General features: G+C 56.7%; 2 protein-coding genes across 24 annotated transcripts in view; both read left to right on the top strand.

Annotated features, from left to right (window-relative positions):
• The first annotated feature begins 1,503 nt into the window (after positions 1-1,503).
• CERCAM (cerebral endothelial cell adhesion molecule) lies at positions 1,504-14,465 on the top strand. 6 transcript variants are annotated; one of them, XM_059141497.1, is made up of 18 exons: positions 1,504-1,789; positions 2,784-2,963; positions 3,793-3,866; positions 4,147-4,261; positions 4,490-4,630; positions 5,254-5,401; positions 6,786-6,896; positions 7,077-7,194; positions 7,738-7,872; positions 7,979-8,183; positions 9,320-9,439; positions 9,771-9,847; positions 9,949-10,055; positions 10,907-11,039; positions 12,467-12,594; positions 12,790-12,993; positions 13,360-13,618; positions 14,124-14,465. In XM_059141497.1, exons 2-17 carry the CDS (start codon positions 2,843-2,845, stop codon positions 13,616-13,618), a joined length of 2,196 nt encoding a protein of 731 aa, XP_058997480.1. In that variant the 5' UTR covers positions 1,504-1,789; positions 2,784-2,842; the 3' UTR covers positions 14,124-14,465. The 6 variants fall into 6 exon arrangements, with proteins under 6 accessions (XP_058997480.1, XP_058997483.1, XP_058997484.1 ...); XM_059141500.1 differs by having other exon boundaries at positions 3,793-3,900; positions 4,490-4,646; XM_059141501.1 differs by lacking the exon at positions 2,784-2,963 and having other exon boundaries at positions 4,490-4,646.
• A 9,358-nt stretch (positions 14,466-23,823) lies between these two features.
• Positions 23,824-25,603, top strand: part of ODF2 (outer dense fiber of sperm tails 2) — a 37,867-nt gene continuing 36,087 nt past the window's right edge. For 3 of the 18 annotated variants that reach the window (XM_059141756.1, XM_059141753.1, XM_059141752.1), the window contains exon 1: positions 24,363-24,551. In XM_059141756.1, coding sequence (XP_058997739.1) covers positions 24,388-24,551 — 164 coding nt within the window. In that variant the 5' untranslated portion in view covers positions 24,363-24,387. Of the gene's footprint in view, positions 23,882-24,362; positions 24,552-24,765; positions 24,919-25,339; positions 25,446-25,603 lie in introns of those variants that run through there. The other 15 variants (XM_059141768.1, XM_059141764.1, XM_059141758.1 and 12 more) reach the window with 12 other exon arrangements.

The raw sequence follows: 25,603 nt of genomic DNA, 5'->3' as shown, positions 1-25,603 counted from the left end.
CCACATGACCTGGAGAATGAGGCCAGAGTCCCCAGAAAACAGCTGCTTCAAACCTCAGCCTGCATCACAATCGCCCAGAAGCCTTGTTGGTTTAACCTCCGCTCCCGCAGCGCGTCCGGTTCCCTGGGTATGAAGTGGGGCCTAGGAATTCACATTTCTAACTATTTCCAGGTGAGGCTGATGCTGGCTGGGTCCGGGGACCGTGCTCCGACAACCCTGCTTCCGCATTTCTGTGAACTTGGTTCAATATTACCTCTGTAGAGTATTGCCTATTCTTATATTTTGAGGGAAAAAATGAGAGGAAATGGCCGCACAGATGCATGATCAGTCCACCAAATCAATATAAAGACTATATATTTATTTGGCAGAGAGCAAGAGAGCATAAGCAGGGGGAGCTGCAGGCAGAGGGAGTAGAAGGGAGCCTGATGCAAGGCTCTATTCCAGGACCCCAGGATCATGACCCAAGTGGGATGCGGACCCTTACCCGACGGAGCCCCCGAACGCCCCTCTACCATATTTCTAGTGAGAGCCCACTCTATGTCCGGCTGGCCCTGCTCTAGGGCTGAGCATAAAATGGTAAATCAGGGTCCCTGCCTCAGAATTCACAGCAAGGTAGATCTGGCATGTGATCCCCCCCTCTCCCGGGAGTCCAGAAGGTGGCTCAGAATAAGGTCCAGAAAGACCTCAAGTCACGTTCCACCAGCTTCTTCTCTGGTCTTCCCGCTTCAGTAACTAGCCCACCAGCAGGCCAGCTGCAAACCCATTGCCCTGATTCCTTGCTCCGATTCCCACATGCAGTCCCATGAGGCTGGGGGCTCTGCCCACCATCATCTCTCCCTGAATGTGGATTGCCTGCCTCCATCCTGGCCTTCATCGTCCACCCTCTGTGTGGCAGCCAGAGCAATCTTTTTTTTTTTTTAAGACTTTATTTATTTATTTGACAGAGAGAGAGAGAGAGAGAGAGAGAGAGAGAGCAGCAAGAGGGAGTGGCAGGCAGAGGGAGAGGGAGGAGCAGGCTCCCCGCTGAGTAGGGAGCCTGATGGATACGGGGCTCCATCCCAGGACCCTGGGATCATGACCTGAGCCAAAGGCAGATGCTTAACCGAGTGAGCCACTCGGGCACTCCCAGAGCAATCTTTTTAAGACAAATCCCATCACTTCTCTGCTAACTGCCCACCCACGGTGTCTTCCTATTGCACTTAAAAAAAAAAAAAAAAAAAAAAAAAAATCCAGGGCCCCTGGGTGGCTCAGTGGGTTGAAGCTTCTGCCTTCAGCTCAGGTCATGATTGCTCTCTGCTCAGAGGGGAGCCTGCTTCCTTCTCTCTCTCTGCCTGCCTCTCTGCCTACTTGTGATCTCTGTCTCTTTTTAAAAAAAAAAAAAATCCCAAATCCTTCTGCAGTTTCAAGGCCCTAGGGGATCCTCACCTCTTCCCACTCCCCGCTTACTCACTGGGCTCCAGCCACCGGCCTCCTTGCTTGTTTCCCTGGCAGGACCTCGGCCAGACCTGTTCCGTCCCTGTGGAACGCGCTTCCCCCAGAACTGCCCCCGGCTGGCTCTCCTTGCTCCCTGAAATAGCTCCACTGACTTTGCTGCTCAATGTTGCCTCCCACCCCGAGCTGCTCCCTGTTCCTTCCTGGTTCGATGTCACTCGCAGCACTTCCCTTTCTTGGAAACTATCTCTTAACGTCACGGTTTGCTTGCTTGCTTCCTGTCTGTCCCCTCACCCGAATGTGAGCCCCCTAGAAGCAGAGGTCGTCTACCTTGTGCACCTTCTACCTGCACAAGGCAGTGAGTACATGCTCAATAAATTCTTGTGGAATGAATGGGATAATGTAGGATATATAACGTCAGGGTATGGGCCCCGACATGGCATGCAAAAGGCTTTCCAGAAGAACCAAGTTTAGGCGGACACGAGAGGGCCTGTAGGAGTTGGCCAGAAAGACCAGTTCAGGCAGATGGAAGCAAAAAAAGGCGGGGGGCACCTGGGTGGCTCAGTGCGTTAAGCCTCTGCCTTTAGCTCAGGTCATGATCTCAGGGTCCTGAGATGGAGTCCTGCATTGGGCTCTCTGCTCAGCAGGGAGACTGTTTCCCCCTCCCTCTCTGCCTACTTGTGATCTCTGTCTGTCAAATAATAAAATCTTAAAAAAACAAAAAGGATGTGGGACGGTCCTAAAGCATGGAATGTTCAGGAAACTGTACCTTGTCCAGACTGGCTTGAGCAGGAGATTAGAGGGGAAGGGAGAGGTAGGGGAGGGAAGAGGAGTTGGAGAAGGCCCATGTGGGGCCTCCGTGCTCCCAGTGGGCAGTCCCTATAGGGTGGAAACCACAGGATTTAGAAAGGGTGGCTGCAGGTAGAACAGTTTCCAGGGAGAACGCTTGCGGGGCAGGTCTCTGGGAGACCCCGCAGGCCCCATGAGTGCTGCTGGTGCCCTGAGTCAGGCAGGAAGGAAAGAGCTGACCATGTGGGGCAGGAGATCCTGAGAAGGCGGGTGAGGTGATGGAATGGGCGTGTCTGTCATCAGGAACACCCGGCTCTCCAGCTTGAGGGACAGGGAGGCTGAGGTGCCGTTCTCTAGACTGAGGAGGCCACGGTTGGCGGGGAGCACGTTTGGGGGGGAAAGTTGGGGTTCTGTCTGAACAGGTGGAATCTTGGGGTGCCTGGCTGGCTCAGCTGGTAGAACATGGGACTCTAGATCTCAGGGTTGTGAGGTTGAGCCCTGCACTGGGTGTAGAGTTGACTTAAAAAACAAAAACAAAGTGGAGACACATGTGGGTTTTCTAGAAAGACAGAGTGGCCCATGTGGTCAGCTGCTGAAACGAGCCCTCTTGGATGAGGAGGCAATGTCCGTTGAGAGGAGTGACCAGCAGGACCCTGGTCTTGGCAGAGCAGTTCGGCCAGAGCAGCCGCGACGGGAGATGAGGAAGGGAGTCCTGGAGCAAAGCACAGATCCCCGTGCCAGAGGTTCGGAGGGAGAGAGAGAGAGGGCTGTGGCTGGGGGCCAGCAGGCAGCTTGGCATTTTCCTCTTTTAAGCTGGGAGAGATTTAAGTCCTTTGGAATGTCACAAGAAGCACCCAGAAGAGAGGGAGGCTGAGGATCCAAGAAGGGCAAGGGGATGGCATTTGGAGCTTCGGGACCTTTCCATCATGAGGAGGGTGAGGAAGGGGGGTGTCTTCCCTTATACCAGGCAGTGAGAGCTGAGGCAGGCTTGGGGGCAGGGAATGGAGATTTGGAGGCTGGGAATGAGCGCTCTCACGTGAGGGCTTCTCTTTTCTGCGAAAAGTGGCAGAGATCCTCGCAGGAGTGCGGGTTTCAGGAGCTGTGAGGAGGCGGGGCAGGAGCACATGGAAACTGGCCGGTTGGGTTGGGCCGGGCGAGAGTCCAGCTGAGAGTGGAAATCCTGGGTCTATAGTAGCCACACTGTGCCAAAAAGCAAGATGGTTACAGGGTTTTCCCAGGCAGGGATGATGGGGGTACCCACAGGCAAGGGAGTCAGTGACAGGATGGGTCACTGGATGGCCTGTAGAAGGAGGAAGGGGACAGTGGGAGGCATTGGTGCACTCAGAGGAGAAGGAGGAGAAAGAGAACTTGAGGCCAAAGAAGAATTTGGGAGCCCCTGTGACCAATAGGGTGGTCTGAGGCTCTGGGACGACTCCAGGACAGGTCAGGTGGGGCAAACACAGCTTGGCTTCAGAAATGGAATTCCCATTCTGGGGCTGGGTGTGCCTTCCGACCAGAGGCCACCATGCAAGGGAGGGACTCTTCCATGAGGCCTCAGACCTTTCATTGCAGGGCCACTGGCCGCCAAAGCTTTGACTGGGACCTGCTGTAAGTTTGGGAGACACGCTGAAGACCAGGAATCCCAGGTTCGATGCCCCTACAAGGCTGCCTGGTAACCAGGCAAGTTCATCCCTTGCTGGTTCCCCACCCTTCCCCTACCAGCAAAGATAGGGTGCACAGGCTTAGCCCTCTTCCCTGACCCTGGGAAGAGCCTGAACGGAGACCCAAAGATGATCTAGAAAAGTAGACCCCCGCGCCCCCCCCCAACCCCTCCACACAGCCCATGGGTTGGGGGTGAATGGAAGGGGAGCCTGGCTTCTTCTCCAGTCCTGTCTTCTAGCCCCAGCAACTCTTTCCCGGCGTCAGGCTCCATGCAGAGAGAAGCTTCGAGTGCATTCGTTCTTTCCCAGCATCACTGCAAACCCATCCACAGATGAGGACCAGAGGCTCAGGGAAAGTGGCCAGTCTGCGATCACAGCAGGTACTGAGCTGGAGTCTGCCACTGGAGCCTTCAGGCCTCTCCCTTTCTGCCCTCTCCGAGGGGAAGCTGGAGCCCCCTCCCCATCTCAGCTGGGGCCTCGGGACCGCGACTCTGCTGCAGGGGAGGCTACACCTCCTGCTTTGAGCAGGGCGGGTCACGGTGCAGCCTCTGGGATGCCCCCTGGACCTACTACACTCAGCCTGAGCGTGGGCTTTGATCTCTTAAAAGGCGGGAGCAGCGCCGGCGCTGACCGCGGAGGAGAGGAGGACTACACGCGGAGGACGGCGGCCTCGGGACCAATCTGGATGGCGCGCCGAGGTCCTGGAGGACCCCCACCTGCCTCCCCCGCCGTGGGGTGTCACCGCGCAGGTCTGCGAAGTTCCGCGTGAGTCCGCCAGAGGGCGCCTAGGGGGCGGAGGCGGGGCGGGAGCGGGGAGCCCGGCTAGGGCCGCGGCTGGTCGGTCCCGCCCCGCGGGGCTGCCGCTCAGGTCCGGGGGACGGGTGGGTGGCCGGGGAATCCGGACTCAGGGGCGTCGGACGCTCACTACAGCCGGATTCCGGGGGATGAACGCACCGGGCTTCGGAGTGGAGCGTTCTCGGGCGCCAGGGCGGCTCGGACGCCGTCCCCCCAGACCCTCTCCTGGGTCCCCCTTCACCCCCCCACCCCCGGCGCCCAGCCGGGATGGGGCTGCCCCTGGGTCGCGCGTGGGGCGGGTCTCCGAGCTCTGGCCCCCGCAGCCCCTGGCCCAGGAGAGGACACTTGAGAATCAGCGAGTAGCGGGTGGGAGGGAGAGCCCGGTCTTGGGGGGTACGCTCCCTCCTCCTCCTCGGGTTGCCTCGGCCCCTCCCTGGCCCCAGGCCCCGCCCCACCCCGGCCGCCCCGCCCACTCCCCTCCGCCGGGCCCGAGCCCCGGGGGCAGCCGCCGCCGCCGGAGCGCCCGCCATGCCCGTCGCGCCCGCCGCCCCGCTGCTCCAGCTGCTGCTCCTGCTAGGGCCGTGGTCCCAGGCTGCGGGCGTCGTGGAGCCGCCGCTGCCCGCCGTGGTCCTTACCATCCTGGCCCGCAATGCCGAGCACTCACTGCCCCACTACCTGGGCGCGCTGGAGCGGCTGGACTACCCCCGGGCCAGGCTGGCCCTCTGGTGAGAGAGACCGGGCACTGGCACCCTCTGGGCATGTACCCCCCCTTCCCGCCCCACAGATAGCCTCCACCCCACCCCCATGACCCCGTCAGCGTGGTCCAGACACCACCCAGACAGGCCCCTCCCCTGGCAGACAGGCCCCGCCCGGTCCTGAGCCCCTGGACCAGAACCCTTATCCCCTGAGCCCTGCAGACTGACCTCTGAGGCTTAGGTTGACGCCGGAACACTCACTCCAACCCCTACTCCTCTGGGGACCTCCTCTGGCTTTAAGTTGTGTCCTCTTGCCCCAGCCTCAGAGCCCAAACTCAAATCCCCGTGCGCCCTGTGGTTGACTTGACCTGGAGCAGAGCAGGCAGGAAGGGCTGGTGTGCCCTGGGTCCCCACGTGGCAGAGATCAGCAGAACTGGGGGTTCCTGGGGAGCAGGTGAGGGTGCTGTCTGGCTCCGTGCTCCTCTGCAGGGGGCCATCAGACCTGCTCCTCCTTCCCGGGGCTGGTTCCAGCCTCTCTGTGGAGGGTCTGGGTCCTTCCAGCTAGTCCCCCCCACCCCCCAGAGCCCCTTCCCTAGAGTCTCTTCCCCAGGCGTCCCCACAGGGCTCCCTGGAATCAGAGGCCCCAGTCTGTGAAAGCCAAAGCAGGGAGGAGTCCCAAGCTGAGGTTGGGGATAGACTGGAGGACTGACCAGCAACCCCAGCCCCCCCCCCCCCCCAGCACATCCAAGTTGCACGGGTGGAGGCCGGGCCTGGGGAGGCTGCCCACAATTACCACAGTTTGGGAGTTAGTTCCCACCCCTACAGGACTTGACACGTAGTTAGTCTTCAGTTCTGGGGAATTGGCTTAAAGGGGCAGTATCTCCTAAAACTTGGGATCTTGGCTAAGCTCTCTGCACCGCCCCTCTGTCTTGGAAGCCCCTTCTGCAGAGGAGAGGTTATACTCTGCGGCCGCGGAGTGCAGGCCCACCAGCACTTCTCAGGGATGTTCGCAGGAAGGATTGGTCCTTATTACAATTTTCGGGCGGAGGGAAGCAGCAGGTCTTCTGTCCGATCCTAACTCAGAGAAGGGGAGGGACGATCTCCCAGCCCAGCTGCTTTGTCTTTCAAATGCCTTTGTGTTCTGGTGTCTCAGCCCCTGAGCCAGGCAGGACAGCCGGTATCCCTTCCAGAGGGAGAGAGAGAAGCCTCTAGATGGACGGGACTCGCCTGAGGTCACACAGTGGGTCACCGACCTGTGCCCTGGACCTGGGGGCTTGCCTTACTCTGTAGCACACTTCCTTCTCCCGCAGCACCCAAGCCTTGGCAGCATTGGTGCTCCAGGGGTCAAGGCTGCCTGGGGGTTTGGCCCTTCTATGGCGGTGCCCCCTCACCCTTCTTCCTCCCGTGTCCCCAGGTGTGCCACGGACCACAACACCGACAACAGCACGCAGATGCTGCAGGAGTGGCTGGCCGCTGTGGGGGACGACTATGCCGCTGTGGTCTGGAGGCCCGAGGGGGACCCCAGGTGGTGATGGGGGAAGGGTTCTTGGGAAGAGGGTGACAACCACAACCCAGAGAGGAAAAGAGACAGCCAGACAGCCAGACAGCCAGAAGCCACCGCCTCCAGGCCAGGGCTCTCTCTACTGCCCTGCCACGCAGGGGACCGCGTGCACCTGGCAAATTTCTCATCTCTTCACCCTCTCAGGTCCTACCCAGACGAAGAGGGTCCCAAGCACTGGACCAAAGAAAGGCACCAGTTTCTGATGGAATTGAAACAGGAAGCCCTGACCTTTGCCAGGGACTGGGGGGCTGACTACATCCTGGTAAGAAAGCCTGGCTAGATGGGTTTCCCACAGGTGGCAATATCTGTCCCTGACAGAAGTCTCAGTGTGACTTACCCACCTGTGGGCTGGACCCTTCTGCTAGCAACCTGGATTGGAGCCCAGCTTGGATCCCTGTGCTTGAGGGCAGATTGGCTACGAAGCCAATCCCTGAGATAGACTGCAGGGTGTATACTGAGCCTAGGTTCTTGGGCTAGAGCCCGGAGTATAAACTGAGTTTGGTTCCCCAGATGAGAACTCAACATAGGTCTTTGGCTCTACTCCCAAAGTCAGATCTAGAATAAAAGCTCCTTGATCAGCAGCTCAGGCTGAATCTCTGGCCCCGATCCTAGAGCCAGTGCTGCAGACCAGATCCTTGGTGCAGAAACAGACCTACTGGTTTATAGGTTAGAACTCACTGACAGGACGCCACTGGATCCCGGGAGACATGCAGGGGTCTCTGGCAATCTGGAGGGATCCCACTCAGTGACTCCTTGGGGGTACTGCCCAGGCAAGGCTGAGGTCTGTGACAAGCCCTCCGAAAAGTTTGCAGATACAGACAACATTCTGACCAACAACCAGACGCTGAGGCTTCTGATAGAGCAGGGGCTGCCCGTTGTGGCCCCGATGCTGGACTCCCAGACCTACTACTCCAATTTCTGGTGCGGGATCACGCCCCAGGTAAGGCTGGGGATGGAGGCCTCGGGGGTCTATGGGCCATGGCAGGGGGCACAGTGTTCTGGGGATGGAAGGGTTCTGTCATGGTGAGAGCAACCCCTTTCCCCAGGGCTATTACCGTCGCACGGCTGACTACTTCCCCACCAAGAACCGCCAGCGCCGGGGCTGCTTCCGGGTCCCTATGGTCCATTCTACCTTCCTGGTGTCCTTGCGGGCTGAGGGGGCAGCCCAGCTCGCCTTCTACCCTCCTCATCCCAACTACACCTGGCCCTTCGACGATATCATTGTCTTCGCCTATGCCTGCCAGGCCGCTGGTAAGGACCAGCTCTCTGTGAGGACCCTTGGAGGCCTCTAGGGCTTTGCACATGCTGTTCCCTCTGTTTTGCATGCCCTTCCCCGGTATCCAATCTCCAGTCCATCCTGTTAAACTCCTGTTTGTCTGGGTCGTAGCCTTTCTTGAGCCTGCTCCCCTGGGAGGTTAGATGTCCTTCTGGTTCCCCACCATGGCACTTTCACATATTCCTTCATTAGGCAAATATTTATGGAGCACCCACCATGTGCCAGGCGCTGGGGAGACAGTGGTGAGTAAAGTCAGGCAGTCACTGAACTTCCGGTCCAGTCTGTCCAAGGATCACACCAACCAATGTCCGATCACAGCCATGATGGGAAGGAACGCTTCTTAATTCTACATGCTCAGAGAGCTTAGACCAGAGTAGGTCTGGTCAGGGAAGGCTTCCTGAAGTGTGTGAACTTTGAGGCTGAGATCTGAAGTATGGGAAAGCATTAAGTGCCAGAAAGAACATTTTGGGCAACAGGACAGCAGGTGCAAAGGCCCTGTGGTAGCAGGCAATGTAAGAAGGCAGGTGACAGGTGCACAGTAAGTGAGAGGAAGCATGGCAGAGGCTGAGGCAGGGAAGGTAGGCAGAGCCAGCTTATGTGGCCCTGACTGGCAAGCATCTGGTCTTTATTTTTATTTATTAAAGATTTTATTTATTTATTTGACAGAGAGAGATCACAAGTAGGCAGAGAGGCAGGCAGAGAGAGAGGGGGAAGCAGGCACCCCACCGAGCAGAGAGGCATGAGAAGGGTGTGGGGCCGCTCCTGGGGTCTGGGCATGAGAAGATGGGGCTGGATCCAGGCGGGGAGGCAGGGTCGGGGGGTGGGGCCTTGAGCGGGTAGGGGCAATGGCCTGGCCCGCGGACTGTGGTCAGATGGGAGTTTGCTTGCTCCTCCCTCCCCATGACCCCCAGGGGCAGGGCTCTGTCCTGCTCACCCCCATCCCCCCCCCCCCACCCAGCTGGTGCTCTAGACCTGTCTGTTGAATGTGTAAGCCCTCTCAGTTAGAAGGGTGCCTTAGACATTGTCCCTCCAACCCCACAGTAGGGGACGCCTGCCTTGGATCCCGAGAGCCCTGCCCCCGCCCTAGCCCTCACTTGGCCTCTCTCCACAGGGGTCACGGTCCACGTGTGCAATGAGCACCGTTACGGGTACATGAACGTGCCCGTGAAATCCCACCAGGGGCTGGAGGACGAGAAGGTCAACTTCATCCACCTAATCCTGGAAGCGCTGGGTGAGGGCAGGGAGCCGAGATGCTGGCCTGCAGCCACGCTGGCCTCCCACCCCCTTGGGCCCCTTCTCCGGGGCTCCAGACCTGACTGGGCAGTGGGCTTGGGGTCCCGGCCTCACCTCTAACTTAGTCCCTGACTCTGGGCAAGTCCTTCTCCTTCCTAAGCCTCGGTGTGCCCGTCTATGACAGAGGCAGGTGGATCCTGTGATTTCTGAGGGCCCTTCCTCCTGGGTGTTCCGAGGGGGCAGGGGTATACGGGGGGTCACGGGGACTGCAGGGTCACTGTTGCCAAGAGCCAGTAGGGATTCATGATGGGGGGCACTTTCCTCTGCAGTGGACGGGCCCCCCATGCAGGCCTCAGGGCACGTGTCCCGGCCCCCAAAGAGACCCAGCAAGATGGGGTTTGATGAGGTAAGTTCCCTCCGCCCACAGAGCTGGGGTCAAGAAGTGGGTGGGCTCTCCCCTCCCGCTGCACCCACCCCTCCGGCACCCACCTTCCCTGCCTCCTCCAGGTGTTTGTCATCAGCCTGGCCCGCCGGCCCGACCGCCGAGAGCGCATGCTAAGCTCGCTCTGGGAGATGGAGATTTCTGGGCGGGTGGTGGAAGCTGTGGACGGCCGGTGAGGCTCCCCGGGGGGGCGGGGTCCTGGGCAGCTGGGGGAGCAGCGTGGTCCCCCGGACCTCCCTGGGGATGGGAAGAACAGACAAATGAACGGAATGAGCTGGCTGTCCAGGAGGTGCTCAAACAGGGAGAGTCCCGGGACAGAGGAAACAGGGGCAGCCCCCCCACACACACCCGGCCTGCTGGAAGGAGAGAGCACGGCTTAAGGCCTGGAATCTGGAGCCCCTAGGCTTCCATTCTGGCTCTGCCACTTACCAGCTGGGTGACCTCCGGCAAGTCACTGGTCCCTCCCAGCCCCGCTGTGTGAATGGCACATAATTGTGCCTTCCTCGTAGGACTTGTAAGGGCTCGGTGAGGATTTAGCCAGGGCCTGGCACATGGGAAGTATTGCAAAGGTTACATGTCTTTATTATTATCAGGCTTAGTCTTCTCTGTCATGGACTGAGGGCCCTGACGGGTGGGGGAGGGGGTGGAGGCCAGTGTCGGGGGGGAACCGGCGCTCACACAGCTGCACTCGCCCGTGGTGTCGGCCCCTCGTGCCCCCCGCCCTTGCGACGGCAGGATGTCCATCCTCTCCTCGGCCCTGTCCCCCATGTTCATCCTGGGGACCGTGTCCCTCAGGCTGCTGCCCGTCTCCCCATCTTCTGTTCCCGCCCTCGAGAGTCACCCCGACCTTGGGTGGCTCTGGTTTCCCGGGTTGTCACCAGTGTCTTCAGGCCACACGAAGCAGTAATAAGGCCGAGACCTTTAAATTAAACTCCAGTGTGACGGCCCCCAATGGGCACAGGCCAGGCGCCCCTGGCAGGCCCCGTCAGGCACACCTCACCCTATGATTCCCGTCTCCCTCAGGACACTCAACAGCAGTATCATGAGGAACCTCGGCGTGGACCTGCTGCCCGGCTACCAGGACCCCTACTCGGGCCGCACCCTGACCAAGGGCGAGGTGGGCTGCTTCCTCAGCCACTACTCCATCTGGGAGGAGGTGAGGACGCTGTCCCCGCAGGGAGAGCCGTGGCGGGGCACCCTGTTCATGGCTGTGTGCTCCGCACCCCGGGGCACCGATGGGTGAATGGATAAACCAAGGAAGACCTGGTCAGGCCCTTTAAACCTTCTGTGTGTTCAGCCCTGTGCCGTGTCTGTTCTGTAGTCTCTGCGGAGCGCGTCCTGTGGGCCAGGAGAGCTGCGAATACAGAGGGGAACAAGGAATAGGTCCTCTCTCCCTTTCGGGGGCTCAGGGACCAGAGCGGGGCACGGAAACCAGGGAAGAACCAACTTTGCCGTGGAAGGGAGATGTACAGACTGTCCTGGAGGGTGGATTGGCCAGAATTCCTGGCCTGGTGTGGGGTCGGGGTGGGCCTCACCATTGAGGGTCAGTGAGAAGAGCCTTCTGGGCAGAGGAAAACAGGGGAGGCAAAGGCCCTGGGGCAGACAGGAGCTGTGTGTCAGGGCATGGGAAGAAGAAAGGGCTCAGGCTTGGCCTGGAAGCCTCAGCTCAGGGCGGGGGGTGGGTGAACACTGGTGAAAGGTCACTGGCTGGCCACCGCAGGAGGGACCAGGGGACTGGCCCTTAAGGGGCACGTGCCCCCTCTAGGAGGCAGCACCCAGATCCACTCCTTATTTTTACTTTCCACTGTAGCCAAAATAGGAGCACGTGAGCTTATATTTGTTTATCGTCTATTGTTCCTTTTTGTTGTTATGGTTAAGATTTTATTTATTAATTTGACAGAAGGAGAGAGCACAGGCAGGCAGAGCAGCAGGCAGGGGGAGTGGGAGAGGGAGAAGCCGGCTCCCCATGGGGCAGGGTGCCCAGTGCAGGGCTCAATCCCAGGGCCCCAGGATCACGACCAGAGCCAAAGGCAGATGCTTAACAACTGAGCCACCCAGGCGCCCATCTTCTGCTGTCCCTGAACAGATTGAAGCATGACTTCCATTTCATCATTTACTGAGCTGATTTCATGTTCTTTTCACATTTCCAGAAGTTACAAAAATACTTTTTCTTAGGGACCGTGAGGGCTTAGGTCTTCCTCCCACCCCCAGCCAGCCCAGCTTCCTTTAGGACAGCTCAGGAGGCCGTGTGAGGAGCTGGGCCTGGAGTTTCCCTACTACAGCACAGGGACATCATGTGTCCTGCCTCCCGAGGGTCCCCGGGATCTAGCAGCACTCAGTGAACACAGCAAAGGTTATGATTGCCATCACGAGTCTGCTTGGAGAGCTAGACTCGGGCCCTGGAGGACTTCAGTCCCTGGGCGGTGGGAGCCCCAGCAGGCTTTGGAGCAGCTGAGGGACGGGGCCAGGTCTGAGCCTTTGCCATATAACAGAGGCCAGGGAAAGTCTATCAGTGTCAGGCGGGGGAAGGGGACATCTAAAGAGCCACCCCCGTGTTGTGTGTCGCCCCCCCCATTATCACAGGTGGCGGCCAGGGGTCTGGCCCAGGTCCTGGTGTTTGAGGATGACGTGCGTTTTGAGAGCAACTTCCGGGGGCGACTAGAGCAGCTGATGGAGGAGGTGGAGGCAGAGAAGCTGCCGTGGGACCTCATGTAGGCAGCCTGCACCTGCGGGAGGGGGGTGGGGGGTCTGGGGGGCGAGGAGCGGCCTCTGGGGCTCTGCCTTCTGCTGGGAGCCTGTTCAGTCCTCCTCATTGAGCCTGGCCCGTGGGATGTGATTGGGGAAGGGGTCCTTGGACACCCTGGGGACCTACAGTGATTCCTGGTTCCCCTCGGGGTCACCCGCAGCTACCTAGGTCGGAAGCAGGTGAACCCCGAGGAGGAGGCCGCTGTGGAGAGGCTGCCGCATCTGGTGGTGGCGGGGTACTCCTACTGGACCCTGGCCTATGTCTTGAGCCTGGCGGGAGCTCGCAAGCTGCTGGCCTCCCAGCCCCTGCGCCGAATGCTGCCTGTGGACGAGTTCCTGCCCATCATGTTTGACCGGCACCCCAAGTGAGTCTCTGACGGGGGCCGGGCAGGGTCAGCTCATCCGGGGAACCCACCACGGCCAGGGCAGCCAGGGAGACTGAGGCTGGGTCACTTCTTTGAGGTCACTGAGGAGGAGCCTGGCCCGGCCCTGGAGTCACACCAACCTAGGTGTAAATTCTGGGCTGCCTGTGTGGTTCTTAGTCAAGCCCCGTCCCTGTTGTGGGCCTCAGTTTCCCCATCTGGAAAATGGGGAGACTAGAAACCCTACTTCTTGAGTTTGTTGTGCAGTCTTGAGGGCGAGGTCTGTGAGGAGTCCGGCTCCGGGCAGGCGTGCGGTGTGGCTGGCGGGGCCCACCTCAGCCCACCTGAGCCTCCTACCCCGCCCCACAGCGAGCAGTACAAGGCGCACTTCTGGCCACGGGACCTGCGCGCCTTCTCTGCCCGGCCGTTGCTTGCTGCCCCCACGCACTACGCAGGGGACGCCGAGTGGCTCAGCGACACGGAGACATCCTCGCCCTGGGACGATGACAGCGGCCGCATCGTCAGCTGGAGTGGCTCTCACAAGACCCTGCGTGACCCCCACCTGGACCTGGCTGGCAGCAGCGGGCACAGCCTCCCCACGCCACCCCACCCCCGGGATGAGCTCTAGGTGAGTGTGGGGCCGGGAAGAAGACCCCAGCCCCGTGTGCCTCGGTGTGCTCTCCCCTTCTAGGCTGTCTCCGGGTCTCTGTTTCCCCTTCTCAGCCTGCCTTCTCGCCTCCAGCTCTCTGGCTGTGCTCTGCCCGTCTCTGTGGCTCCCTGCATTTCTCTACCTCGTGCTCTCTCTCTTTCTCTCCGTTTCTGTCTCTCTCGGACCTTCTCTGTGTCTTCTTTCTTTTTTAAGATTTTTTTTTTACTTATTTGAGAGATAGAGAGAGAGATGAGCAGAGGAGAGGAGCAGAGGGAAAGGGAGAAGCAGGCTCCCTGCTGAGCAGAGACCCCCCCCACCCCCGCAATGTGGGAATCCATCCTAGGACCCTGAGATCATGACCTGAGCTGAAGGCACCCGTTTCACCGACTGAGCCACACAGGCCCCCTGTGTCTTCTTCTGTCTCTGCCTCTGGACATCAGGCTCTAGTTCTACTTCTCTCTTCTTGTCTCTTCCATCCCACCAGGGCCAGGCAGTGACTCCAGAGGACCACCCAGGAGCAGGCTGCCGCTGGCCAGGGACCAGAGTTGGAAATAGCTTCAGGAGTCGCCACCAGGAGCCGCAGACCCCACAGAGACCCGACTGTCACCTTAGGCATGGCCACTTTGTCTTCTGGCTCTCTCTTGCATTGGGAGAAACCACTCCAAGATGGGCCCCTTCTCTGAAAGTCATGGAGAGAGAAGGCAGGGCTCACAGGCCCTCTCACCCTGCCTGGTCTGACTCAGCACCTGGGGTGAAGGGAAGGAGGGAGCTCCCCAGCCTTCAGTTTCAAGCTGGACAGATGCCGGGAGCCCTGCCTTCTCCGTGGACCCAACTGCTGGGGCCCCGCCTCCACCTTCTACCTCCACCCCAGCCCCCTCCCCACTCGACACCTGGGTCTCACTTGCCAGGGCCCATCCTCTCCCCCGGCCACTGGGAAGTGCAGGGAGGTGGGAAGAGAGCCCTTGCAGGCCTGGCACCCAGCACAGAGTAGGCCCTCAATAAAAGCCAGCTGGTGTTTGCACTTTATGCAAACTCCTGGACTAGCCTCTTTGTGTGTCGTGGGGTCTGGGAGGGAAGGGCTCCGGATCCATGGATGGGCTGTTGGAGCCACACAGAGGGGAGGGCAGCCTGGGGGAGGAGTCAGGCCGACCTGGGATCACCATCTCCTTGCTAGGTGATCTTGGATGGGATGCCATCCCTCCCTGGGTCCTAGTGTGCTCGGTGAAGGGGACATGGAAGAGAAGCACGGCAGGGACTGGGTGGGTATAAAATAGCCAGACCCGGAGCCCAGCCCACAGTGAATACTCACGCACTGGGGCAGTCCTGGGCATCACCAGCCCCACCTTGCTGGGCAGGGTGGGCTCAGACCCCGGGCTGCAGAGCCTCCTCCCCTTTGACTCTTTGCTTTGTGCAGGGGCTGCCCTGCCCTGGCGAGGGATGGGGAAGATGGATCCAAGGCTCCCCTCTGGCCCTAACCCGTGTGGCCACCAGAGGGCGAAAGAAAGCAGAACATGGACCTTTGCGGACCAGGGCGCCCTCTGCTGGTGGGGGTCCCACAAGGGGGAAGGAAGCCCCGGGGCATCTGGAATCCACCTGTCGTGCTGCTGCCAGGCTACGTACAATAGCTCCAGGTTCTCCCCCTCTCTTGCTTGGGAGCTGCTGACTTTCTTCCCTCTGCATCCTCCCTCCACAGGGCCCAGCACCTGTCTCCAATGCCTGCACTCCGGCAGCTGGAGCGGGTAGAGAGGTGTCTTCTTGCCTTGGCCTCTACCAGCACAAGTCTGTGGCCCTGGCGTGTCGAGGTTTCCTTCTGCAGAGGAGCCTCCTCCCATGGCAGTCCCCTGACTTGGTTGTACAAGCACCAGGGTCCTGGCAGAGTCAGGCAGGCACTCCTTGCTTCTGTCCTGGGGATGAGGTTCAGCTGGCCTGGCTTTGGTCCTGGGACCTGGCATGGCTATGAGAAAGATTTTGGGTCAAAGCTACTGGATAGGTGCTTTGTTAGTTCCAAGAGTGAAAGTCATCAATTCCAGATGGTGATGACCTTGAGCAAGTACCTTCTCTCTCTAGGCTTCCAGTGTTCCCTTCACTCATTAAAACAACCATTTATTTTATTTATTTATTTTTAAAGATTTTCTTTATTCATTTGACAGAGAGAAACAAGGAGAGAGGGAACACACAGGCAGGGGGAGTGGGAGAGGAAGAAGCAGGCTCCCTGCTCTGCGGGGAGCCTGATGTGGGGCTCGGTTCCAGGACCCTGGGATCATGACCCAAGCTGAAGGCAGATGCTTAGTGACTGAGCCACCCAGGTGCCCCTAAAACAACCATTTATTGGGCCCATCCTGTGAGCCAGTTTTAGGCATGAGGGATACAGCAATGCATAAAAGTGTCCCCAAAATTTTTGACCTAGTGCTGCTGACATTCTAGAAGAGAGACAGAAATAAGTAAGTAAATATTAGAGGGGTAGGCGCTATAGAGCAAAATGAGGAAGAAAACATCAAGTATGGTCTGAGAAGTTAACATCTGAACAAAGACTCAGACACGAGGGGGCGAGCTGTGGGGCTATCTGAAGCAAGCCCATTCCAGACCAAGAGAATAGCATATTCAAAGGTCCTGAGGTAGGAGCAGGACTGGCAGGTTCAAAAGACAGCAAGGAAGCCAGTGTGGCTGGAACAGAGTAAGCAAGGCCTGGAGAGCCTGGAGATGATGGAGCCAAGTTCAGGGCCAGAGCAAGGAGGACCTTGGAGGACATTCTGGCTTTTACTCTGGAACAGGGGGGCCCCTAGAGGGTTTGAGGCTGACAATTGACTCTAACTTATTTTATCATGATTACCCTGGCAACTGTACTAAGAATAACCTGTAGATTGGCTCAGGAGAGAAATGAGAGAAGTTAGGAACCCATTGTAATAATCCAGGTGAGACACATGGGGCTTCAGACCAGGGTGTTCGCTAGCAGTGGGGCGGTGAGAAGAGCCCTCCCTCGATGGTGGCTGGTCCTTGCAAACCTTGGTGCTCCTGGAAGCCCCGGCATGGGCTCCCCAGGCAGAGAAAGCTGGTGTGAGCTGTCTCTGTCTTTTTCTAGTTCTGTGACCTCAGGCAAGTGTCCTGAGCCTCCCCTAGCCTCAGTGTTCTGCTCTATAAAATGGGGTCAGCACTCGTGCCAAGCTGACTGGATGTGGTGAGGCCTGGCCGAGCTCATGCAGGTGAGCACACTGCCCGGTGAGGAGGGAGTGCCGCACTGATGTTTGCTGGCATCACGGCGACGTGCCAGTGACAGAGTGGATCAGGATGGGCTTGGGACATCTGCCTGAGTCAGAAGAGAGTTGAGGGCTCTGGAAACATAATCTAATTTCCAGTTTCCCCTCTGCCTCTTGTCTCTGCTGCTCAGTGAGGTGCCTCTCCTTATGGTAAAACCCTAACGTTTTCTCCTCTGTCAAATGGAAGAGGCATGATTTTGTTTTAAAGATTATTTATTTATTTATTTATCTGACAGAGAGAGAGAGAGAGAGAGGGAGACCAAGCACAAGCAAGGGGAGCGTCAGGCAGGAGAGGGAGAAGCAGGCTCTCCACTGAGCAGGGAGCCTGACTCAGGGCTCCATCCCAGGATCCTGAGATCATGACCTGAACCGAAGGCAGACACTTAACTAACAGAGCCACCCAGGCGCCCCGGTCTCAAACTTTAGAGGTCATCTGAATCCCCTGGAGAACGTGTTCAAACACGGGTTGCTGAGCCCCGCCCCTGGAGTTCCATATTCCGTAGGTCCGGGGTGGGGTCAGAGCTTTGCACCTCTACCACGTTCCCTCGTGTTGCTGCTTGGTGCTGGGGTGTGGGGACCACACTCAGAATCACTGGTTTGGGCAGCTGCCTAACCAGGACTCTCAGAGAGCCCGGAGTCCATCCAGTCTCAAAGGCGCAGGGCCACTAGTCAAAGGGCCTAAGAGGAGCCTAAGCCTTAGTAAGGCCTGGAATTTTCTCTCCACCAGTTCTACCCACGGCCTGAGAGAAAACGCCAGACCCTCTCTGGAGCCCAGAGTCCTTCTCCCCAGGGCAGTAATGTGAGGGCTGCCTCAGGCTCCTGGGGGATGGGGCTCCAGGATGGAAATCACTGATATACGGGCCCTTGGGCAAATGGAGATGAGCCTGGGCCAGGGGCTGGGGTGGGGCACTGCGGGGCATCCCTCTGCTGCTTGCAGGGTTGGGGTCCAGCACCGGAGCTCCTAGCTGGCTCCTCCTTCAACTGTGGATCTTTCTAACCAACAACAGAAGCCCACATTCATTGTTGAAATTTGCAAAAACAGAAGGAGGAAAATAAAATCGTCAGTGTTAACATTCTGAGACAGTGTCTTCTGGTTTAAAAATAAATTTTTTTCAAGTAGACTCTACACCCAACATGGGACTTGAACTCATGACCTCGAGATCAAGAGTTTTGTGTTCTACAGACTCACCAGCCATGTGCCCCTAAAGTTTTTTAAATTTCTTCTTTCCTTTTTTAAAAAATTTTATTATTTATTATTTGTTTTCTAAAAAGATTTTATTCATTTATTTGACAGGCAGAGATCATAAGTAGGCAAAGAGGCAGGCAGAGAGAGAGGGGATGCAGGCTCCTCGCTAAGCAGAGAGCCAGAGGTGGGGCTCGATCCCAGGACCCTGGGATCATGACCTGAGCCCAAGTTAGCTGGTTAACCGACTGAGCCACCCGGGTGCTCCAGAGCATGCAATTCTTGAGCTCAGGGTTGTAAGTTCAAGCCCCCACACTGGGTGTAGAGATTACTTAAAAAAACAAAACAAAACAAAACAAAAAAACCGGGGGCGCCTGGGTGGCTCAGTGGGTTAAAGCCTCTGCCTTCAGCTCGGGTCATGGTCTCAGGGTAAATATAATAATTTATTTATAAATAAATAAAATCTTCTTAAAATTTTTAAAAAACAACACTTAAACTTTACAGAAATTCGCAATGTACTAGTGAAAATCTCTCTCGCAATTCCATCTTCCATTAGTCCTAACAATTCAGTGTATATCCCTCCAGATTCTCTTTACCTGCTGGTAGTAACGTACTCAGGTGGTTTTCATGCAGATACAGAATCGTGGCTCTACTCAGTTTAACATGTCACCTTTTATTCCTCTCTGTTGTAATGTCTGGGGGTCTTTCCATGCCTGAATAATCTGTCTTATCCTATTTAACGGCAGTATAGTGTTTTCTGAATATATGTAATATAATTTATCAAGCAGCTGGGATTGATTTTTCATCCTTCCGCAAGTATTAGTCATTTTAATTAGGTCTCAGGTTAGACAGACTGTGAGTTGAGATCTGGGATCTAGGAGATCCTTCCTGCTTCACTCTGACTATCCTCTAATGTTTCTTTTTTGTTGTTTGTTTCAGGGGTACAGGTCTGAATCATCAGTCTTACATAATTCTCAGCACTCACCATAGCACATGCCCTCCCCAATGTCCATCACCCAGCCACCGCATCCCTCCCACACCCCTCCAGCAACCCTCAGCTTGCTTCCTGAGATTAAGAGTCTTTTATGGTTTGTCTCCCTCTCTGGTTTCATCTTGTTTCATTTTTCTTTCTTTTTTTTTTAAGATTTTATTTATTTATTTGACAGACAGAGATCACAAGTAGGCAGAGAGGCAGACACAGAGAGAGGAGCAAGCAGGCTTCCCACGCAGCAGAAAGCCCGAACTGGGGCTTGATCCCAGGACCCTGGGATCATGACCTGAGCCAAAGGCAGAGGCTTTAACCCACTGAGCCACCCAGGCGCCCGTTTCATTATTTTTTAAAGATTTTATTCTTGGGGCACCTGGGTGGCTGAGTGGGTTAAACCTCTACCTTCGGCTCAGGTCATGGTCTCAGGTTCCTGGAATCGAGTCCCAAATCTGGCTCTCTGCTCAGCGGGGAGCCTGCTTCTCCCTCTTCCTCTGCCTGCCTCTCTGCCTACTTGTGATCTCACTCTCTGTCAAATAAATAAAAATCTTTTTTTTTAAAAAGATTTTTTATTCATTTATTTGTCAGAGACACCGAGAAAGCACAAGTTGGGGGAGCAGCAGGCAGAGGGGAAGCAGGTTCCCTGCTGAGCAGGGAGCCCCTTGTGGGACTCAATTCCAGGAACCTGGGATCATGACCTGAACGGAAGCCAGATACTTAACTGACTGAGCCACCCAGGCGTCCACAATCTCTCTCTCTCTCTTTTTATGGCTGAGCAGTATGCCATATTGTGTGTGTGTGTGTGTGTGTGTGTGTGTACCACATCTTTGTCCATTTATCTATCAGGGGACACTTAGGCTGCTCCCATATCTTGGTTATTAAAAGTAATGGTGCATTAGCATTCAGGTGCATATTAACTTTTTGAATTAGTGTTTCCATTTTCTTTCTTTTGAAAAGATTTTTATTTATTTGTCTGTTTTGAGAGAGAAAGAGAGCAGGGGGAGGAGTAGACTGAGAGGGAGAGAGAATCTTAAGCAGGCTCCATGCCCAGCATGGAGCCCAACTCAGGACTTGATCCCAAGACCCTGAGATCCTGGCCTAAGCTGAAGGCAAGAGTTAGATGCTTAACCGACTGAACTACCAGGTGCCCCTAAAAAGCTTTTATTTTTAAGTAATCTCTACCCCCAAGTTGGGGCTTGAAATCACAACCCAGATACCAAAAGCCGCATTCTTTACCCATTGGGCCAGCTGGACACCCCCATTTTTAATTTTTGGAGGAACCTCCAAACTGGTTTCTACAGCAGTTACCCCAGTTTGCATTCCCACCAACAGTGCATGAAGTTTCCTTTTTCTCCACATCCGTGCCAACCCTTGTTCTTTCTTGTCCTGACAGGTGTGAGGTGACATCTCATTGAGGTTTTGAGATTTTATTTATTTATTTAGAGAGCTCGAGCTGGGGTGGGGGGAGGTAGAGGCAGAGGGAGAGAGGGAGAGAGAGAATCCCAAGCAGACTCCACACTGAGCACAGAGGCTAAGACAGGGTCTAGCCCATGACTCGGAGATCATGACCTGAGCCAAAATCGAGAGTCTAATGTTCAGGGCGCCTGGGTGGCTCAATTGGTTAAGCATCTACCTTTGGCTCAGGTCATGATTCCAGGGTCCAAGGATTGAGCCCTGCATCGGGCTCTCTGCTCAGTGGGGAGCCTGCTTCTCCCTCTCCCTCTGCCTGCTCTCCTCCTGTTTGTGCTCTCTCTCTCTCTCTCGCTGCCAAATAAATAAAATCTTAAGAGAGTCTGATGTTCAACCAACTGAGCCACCCAGGCGTCCCTCACTGACATTTTGATTTGCAATCTCCTGATGATGAGTGATGTTTAGCATCTCTTCATGTGTCCGTTGGCCAACTGTATGTCTTCTTTGGGAAAATGTCTATTCAGGTCCTCTGCCCATCTTTTAATTGAGTTATTTGTGGTTTTTTGGTGTTGAGTTGTATAAGTTCTTTATGTATTCTGGATACTAAGCCTTCACTGTATATATCATTTGTATATCTCCTCCCATTCAGAGTCTGTCTCTTCATTCTGTTGATGGTTTCTCTCACTGTGCAAAAGCTTTTTGTTTTTTAATTTTCTTTATTTAACAGACAGAGATCACAAGTAGGCCGAGAGGCAGGCAGAGAGAGAGGGGGAAGCAGACTTCCTGCTGAGCAGGGGACCCCCCCCCCGATGTGGGGCTCCATCCCAGGACCCTGGGATCATGACCTGAGCCGAAGGCAGAGGCTTTAACCCACTGAGCCACCCAGGCGCCCCACAAAAGCTTTTTTATTTTGGGGTAGTCCCAAGAGTTTATTTTTGCTTGAGAAGACATACTGAGAAAAATGTTGCTAAGACCAATGTCAAAGAAATTACTGCCCATTCCCTTCTGATTACTTCTCTATTTGTAACTGCTCTGCGCCGCTCACCCTTGCACCAGCTTCCAGGGAGAAATAATACACACAGGGTGTGCACTGTGCAAATGCGTATTGCCTGTTACTAACTGCCTTTTGCTCCAAACCCGTAAGGTTTCCTGGTCCTTGTGGAGCCCTCTTTTTTTTTTGTCTGGGCTACAGGCAAGCCTGAGGGACACCTCTCTCTCTTTTCCCTGAGTCTCTCACCCCCTTGGGAGAGAAAGGAGGAGTCAGTCCAAAGACAATTACATCGAGGAAAAGAAAGGCTGAAAGGAAATTTCCCTTTAAGGTCTAAATTTGTTCTTACCTCTTTTTTTTTTTTTTTAAGATTTTAAAAATTTATTTGACAGAGAGAGACACAGCGAGAGAGGGAACACAAACAGTGGGAGTGGGAGAGGGAGAAGCAGGCTTCCGCTGAGCAGAGAGCCCAATGTGGGGCTTCATCCCAGGGTCCTGGGATCATGACCTGAGACAAATGCAGGTGCTTAATGACTGAGCCACCTAGGCACCCCTTAATTTTTATTTTTTTTAAGATTTATTTATTTGAGAGAGCGAGAGAGAGGGAGAAGTGCGGGAGGAGAGCAGAGGGAGAGAAGCAGACTCCCCTCTCAGGATGGACCCCACCCCTGGGCTCTATCCCACAACCCTGAGATCATGACCTGAGCCAAAACCAAGAGTTGGACACTTAATTGACTGAGCAACCTAAGTGCCCCAAAAGATTATATCAATTTTTTTAAAGATTTTATTTATTTATTTGACAGAGAGAAATTACAAGTACACTGAGAGGCAGGCAGAGAGAGAGAGAGAGAGAAGGAAGCAGGCTCCCTGCTGAGCAGAGAGCCCGATGTGGGACTCGATCCCAGGACCCTGAGATCATGACCTGAGCCGAAGGCAGCGGCTTAACCCACTGAGCCACCCAGGCGCCCCAGATTATATCAATTTTTAATCCTACCAGCAACATATGAGACTGCTTGTTTCCCAATGTCCTTGTCAGTGCAGGGTGTTGATCTTTTTTTTTTTTTTTAAAAAGGCCAATCCTGGGACGCCTGGGTGGCTCAGTTGGTTAAGCAGCTGCCTTCGGCTCAGGTCATGATCCCAGCGTCCTGGGATCGAGTCCCACATCGGGCTACTTGCTCCGCAGGGAGCCTGCTTCTCCCTCTGACTCTGCCTTCCACTCTGTCTGCCTGTGCTCGCTCTCACTCTCTCTCTTACAAATAAATAAATAAAATCTTTAAAAAAAAAAAAATAAAAAAAATAAAAAAAAAATAAATAAATAAAAAGGCCAATCCTGGCCAAGCTCAGAGTAGTTTGCATTCAGAAGACATGGTCAAGGGGTGCCTGGGTGGCTCAGCAGGTTAAAGCCTCTGCCTTCGGCTCGGGTCATGAGGGTCCTGGGATCGAGCCCCGCATCAGGCTCTCTGCTCTGCAGGGAGCCTGCTTCCTCTTCTCTCTCTCTCTGCTGGCCTCTCTGCCTATTTGTGATCTCTCTCTGTCAAATAAATAAAATCTTAAAAAAAAAAAAAAAAAGAGGAAGACATGGTCAAGCAATCTGAAGTCAGAGAGGTTGGCCATAGTCTCCTCAAAGACTAGGCAGGGCCTAGTGTTTCTTGAACTGGGTTTAGCACATACCAGGAAGTTAAATAAATATTGGTTCAGTGAATGTAGGAGCGTTGAGAAATGATCAACAATTATGTGCTGGGGGTAACAAGAGACATTTTACAGAGATAATTGATCTAGGCCTGGCAGCAAGAAGTTTGCCCTGAGCTGCAAGGACATCTCTTCCTCTGAAGGGGGAATTACAGGATGGGGGAAGTTCAGGATGAGGTGGAGGGAATTCTACTTGATGGCTTTATTCTTCTCTACAAAAAAAAAGGAGAATTGGAGTCCGGGTCGGTAAGAGGCCAAGGTTTGGAAAAGCCACTTGGGGAGAGGGCAAGGATCCAGGGACAAATGGAACAATTCTGGGTGGTCGTGAGGGCTCAGGAGACGGTGGAGGCAATGACGTGTGGGTTTCATCCTTGCAGAACCTCAGGGAGAAAATGAACGGATGCGGACGACTCCCTGACACGGGGGAACGAATATGGCGGGCCCTGGCCGGTGACATCGAAGCCAGAAAAGCAGGTACTATGTGGAGAGGGGGAAGCTGGAATTTCAGATTTCACGTGGACCAGTTGTGTGGCCCTGGGGGGTGCCTGGCTGAGGCGCAGGGGAAAGTCCTGGCCGGGAGGGTGTGCAGGGACTGGGGCCAACTTGGCCTCAGGATGTCAAAGTCTCCCAGAATCCAGGGCGGCGCGGTGAGCCACGTGACGACCCCCCTCGATTGGTCGAGAGAGGGCATAGTGGAGAAGATGGCGGCTCAGCGAGAACCTCATCGAAGTAGGTCCGTACACACAGCACCACCCAGTGTGCAGGAGGGCGGCGAGGAGCCCGGGAACGCGGCCCCGTCCTCGTGTCTGGACAAGGACGGAGGAGGCGCGGTGGGAGAGGGGGAGCGCCGGGGTAGTGTGCACCAACAGCGCAGTACTGACAGGGCTGGATTTCCAGAAGCAGCGCGTAGCTCCGGCCACAAACATGTTCTGTGTCCCCCTTCTGAACCCAGTTCCCTAACACGTATGAAACGGTCCGGGGTAGAGTTTTAGCGCTCCTTGGAGTCAGGGGACTCGAGGAGGACCAAGACGGGGTAAAAATGGCGGAGGGTCAGGCGGGCCTTGAACGGCGGGCAAGCCGAGGCAAGGCCCGCTAGTGGCGTCGCGCGTCTCCACGGCGACGGCGCTCGTGGCCAGGAAGTGGGCGGAGCTTCGGGCGGGGCGGGGCATCTCTGTGACGCCGGGGGCTGGGCCTAAATGGCGAAACCCGAGAGGCTCCCGGGGGGGTTTGAACTGGCCAATGGGCGAGCTGCCGACCGGGTGTCGGAAAAGGAGGCGGAAGCGGGGAGGAGCCGCCGCGGGAGCCGGACTGCATCCGCCGCGGCGTCTCCATGGCACGGCCCTGGCCTCCGACTTCAACGACTTCATAAGGAGACGTTTCTGGGCGCAGCCGTGTCGCTCCTGGTGAGGCGCCGCCGAAGGGCGGGACCCCGGGCGCTCCGGGACGCTCCGCGGCCACCGTCGGGCCGGGTCCCCACGGGCAGCATGGTCCCCAACGGGCTGGCCAGCCCCCGTCGCCCCCCGCCCCCCACGCCCCGCGGCCGCCCCCGCCTCCGGCCCCCTGGCGCGCTCAGTCCGGCTCTCGTCAGAATGTGGCCCCCGCCCCCCCCCCCCCCCAGGCGCGGGCCTTCTTCTCCTCCCGCTAACGGGCGGGCCCGCAGCCTCCCTCCTGACCTGGCCTCCGGCAGGACTCTGCTCCCTCCTCCGCCGCCCTCCGGCAGGGCTTCACCCTTCTCTCTATGGGCAGAAACTGGTCCCCTCCTGCCCGCTGGTGGGTGGACGTCCCCCTCTCCGCGGACGGAGACAGGCTCCGCGCCCCCTGCCCGCCGGTGGGCGTCGCCCCGGCCGCCTCTCCCTCCCCGCGGGCAGCGCTGTCCCCCGGCGGCCGCCTCCCGGCCTCCCGACCGCGCGGGAGTGGGATCACCTGTCCAGGGGGCCTCACCGGGGGTTTCGCCCCGCTCCCTGCACTACCTGACGTCTGACCCGCTCTAACTCGGATACTACATCCCAGTGGCTTCTGGCTGCTGCGTTCGGGAGGATTTTCCCTACGCGGTCTGGGGTACCCACTTGCGGCCGCGCGCACCTTTTCCCTGCAGCCGCCGCCCCTCCCGCCTTCAAATACTATTGGTCCTTTCTGGGTTTCTATTCTCCCGGGAACGCCCCTTCTCCTAGGAGACAGTTGCCCTGACCCCGCCCCGAGTATCCCTCCAGCTCCCTCGGCGGGTTTCGGCCCTTTGGGCCCACTTGGGGGCCAAGCGGTGCCCGCCCGCCCTCTACGCACGCCATCCGGCGCCTCAGGTTTTCCCTCCGGTGGCCCGCCCACCTTCTCTCCCGGGCGGGGCCTGGGCGTGGTGGTCCTTGTCCCTGAAGTTCCGGTCCCTGTCCCTCCCTGGGGAGGGGAGCTCCCTCCGCGCCCCGCAACCACCTACCGGCCGCCCATCCGATGCCCCACAGGT

Source organism: Mustela lutreola, chromosome 12 (assembly GCF_030435805.1).
Source record: "Mustela lutreola isolate mMusLut2 chromosome 12, mMusLut2.pri, whole genome shotgun sequence".
NCBI classification, from domain to species: Eukaryota; Metazoa; Chordata; class Mammalia; order Carnivora; family Mustelidae; genus Mustela; species Mustela lutreola.
Note: the sequence above shows the minus strand (reverse complement) of the source record. Positions and strands in the feature narration are given on the sequence as shown.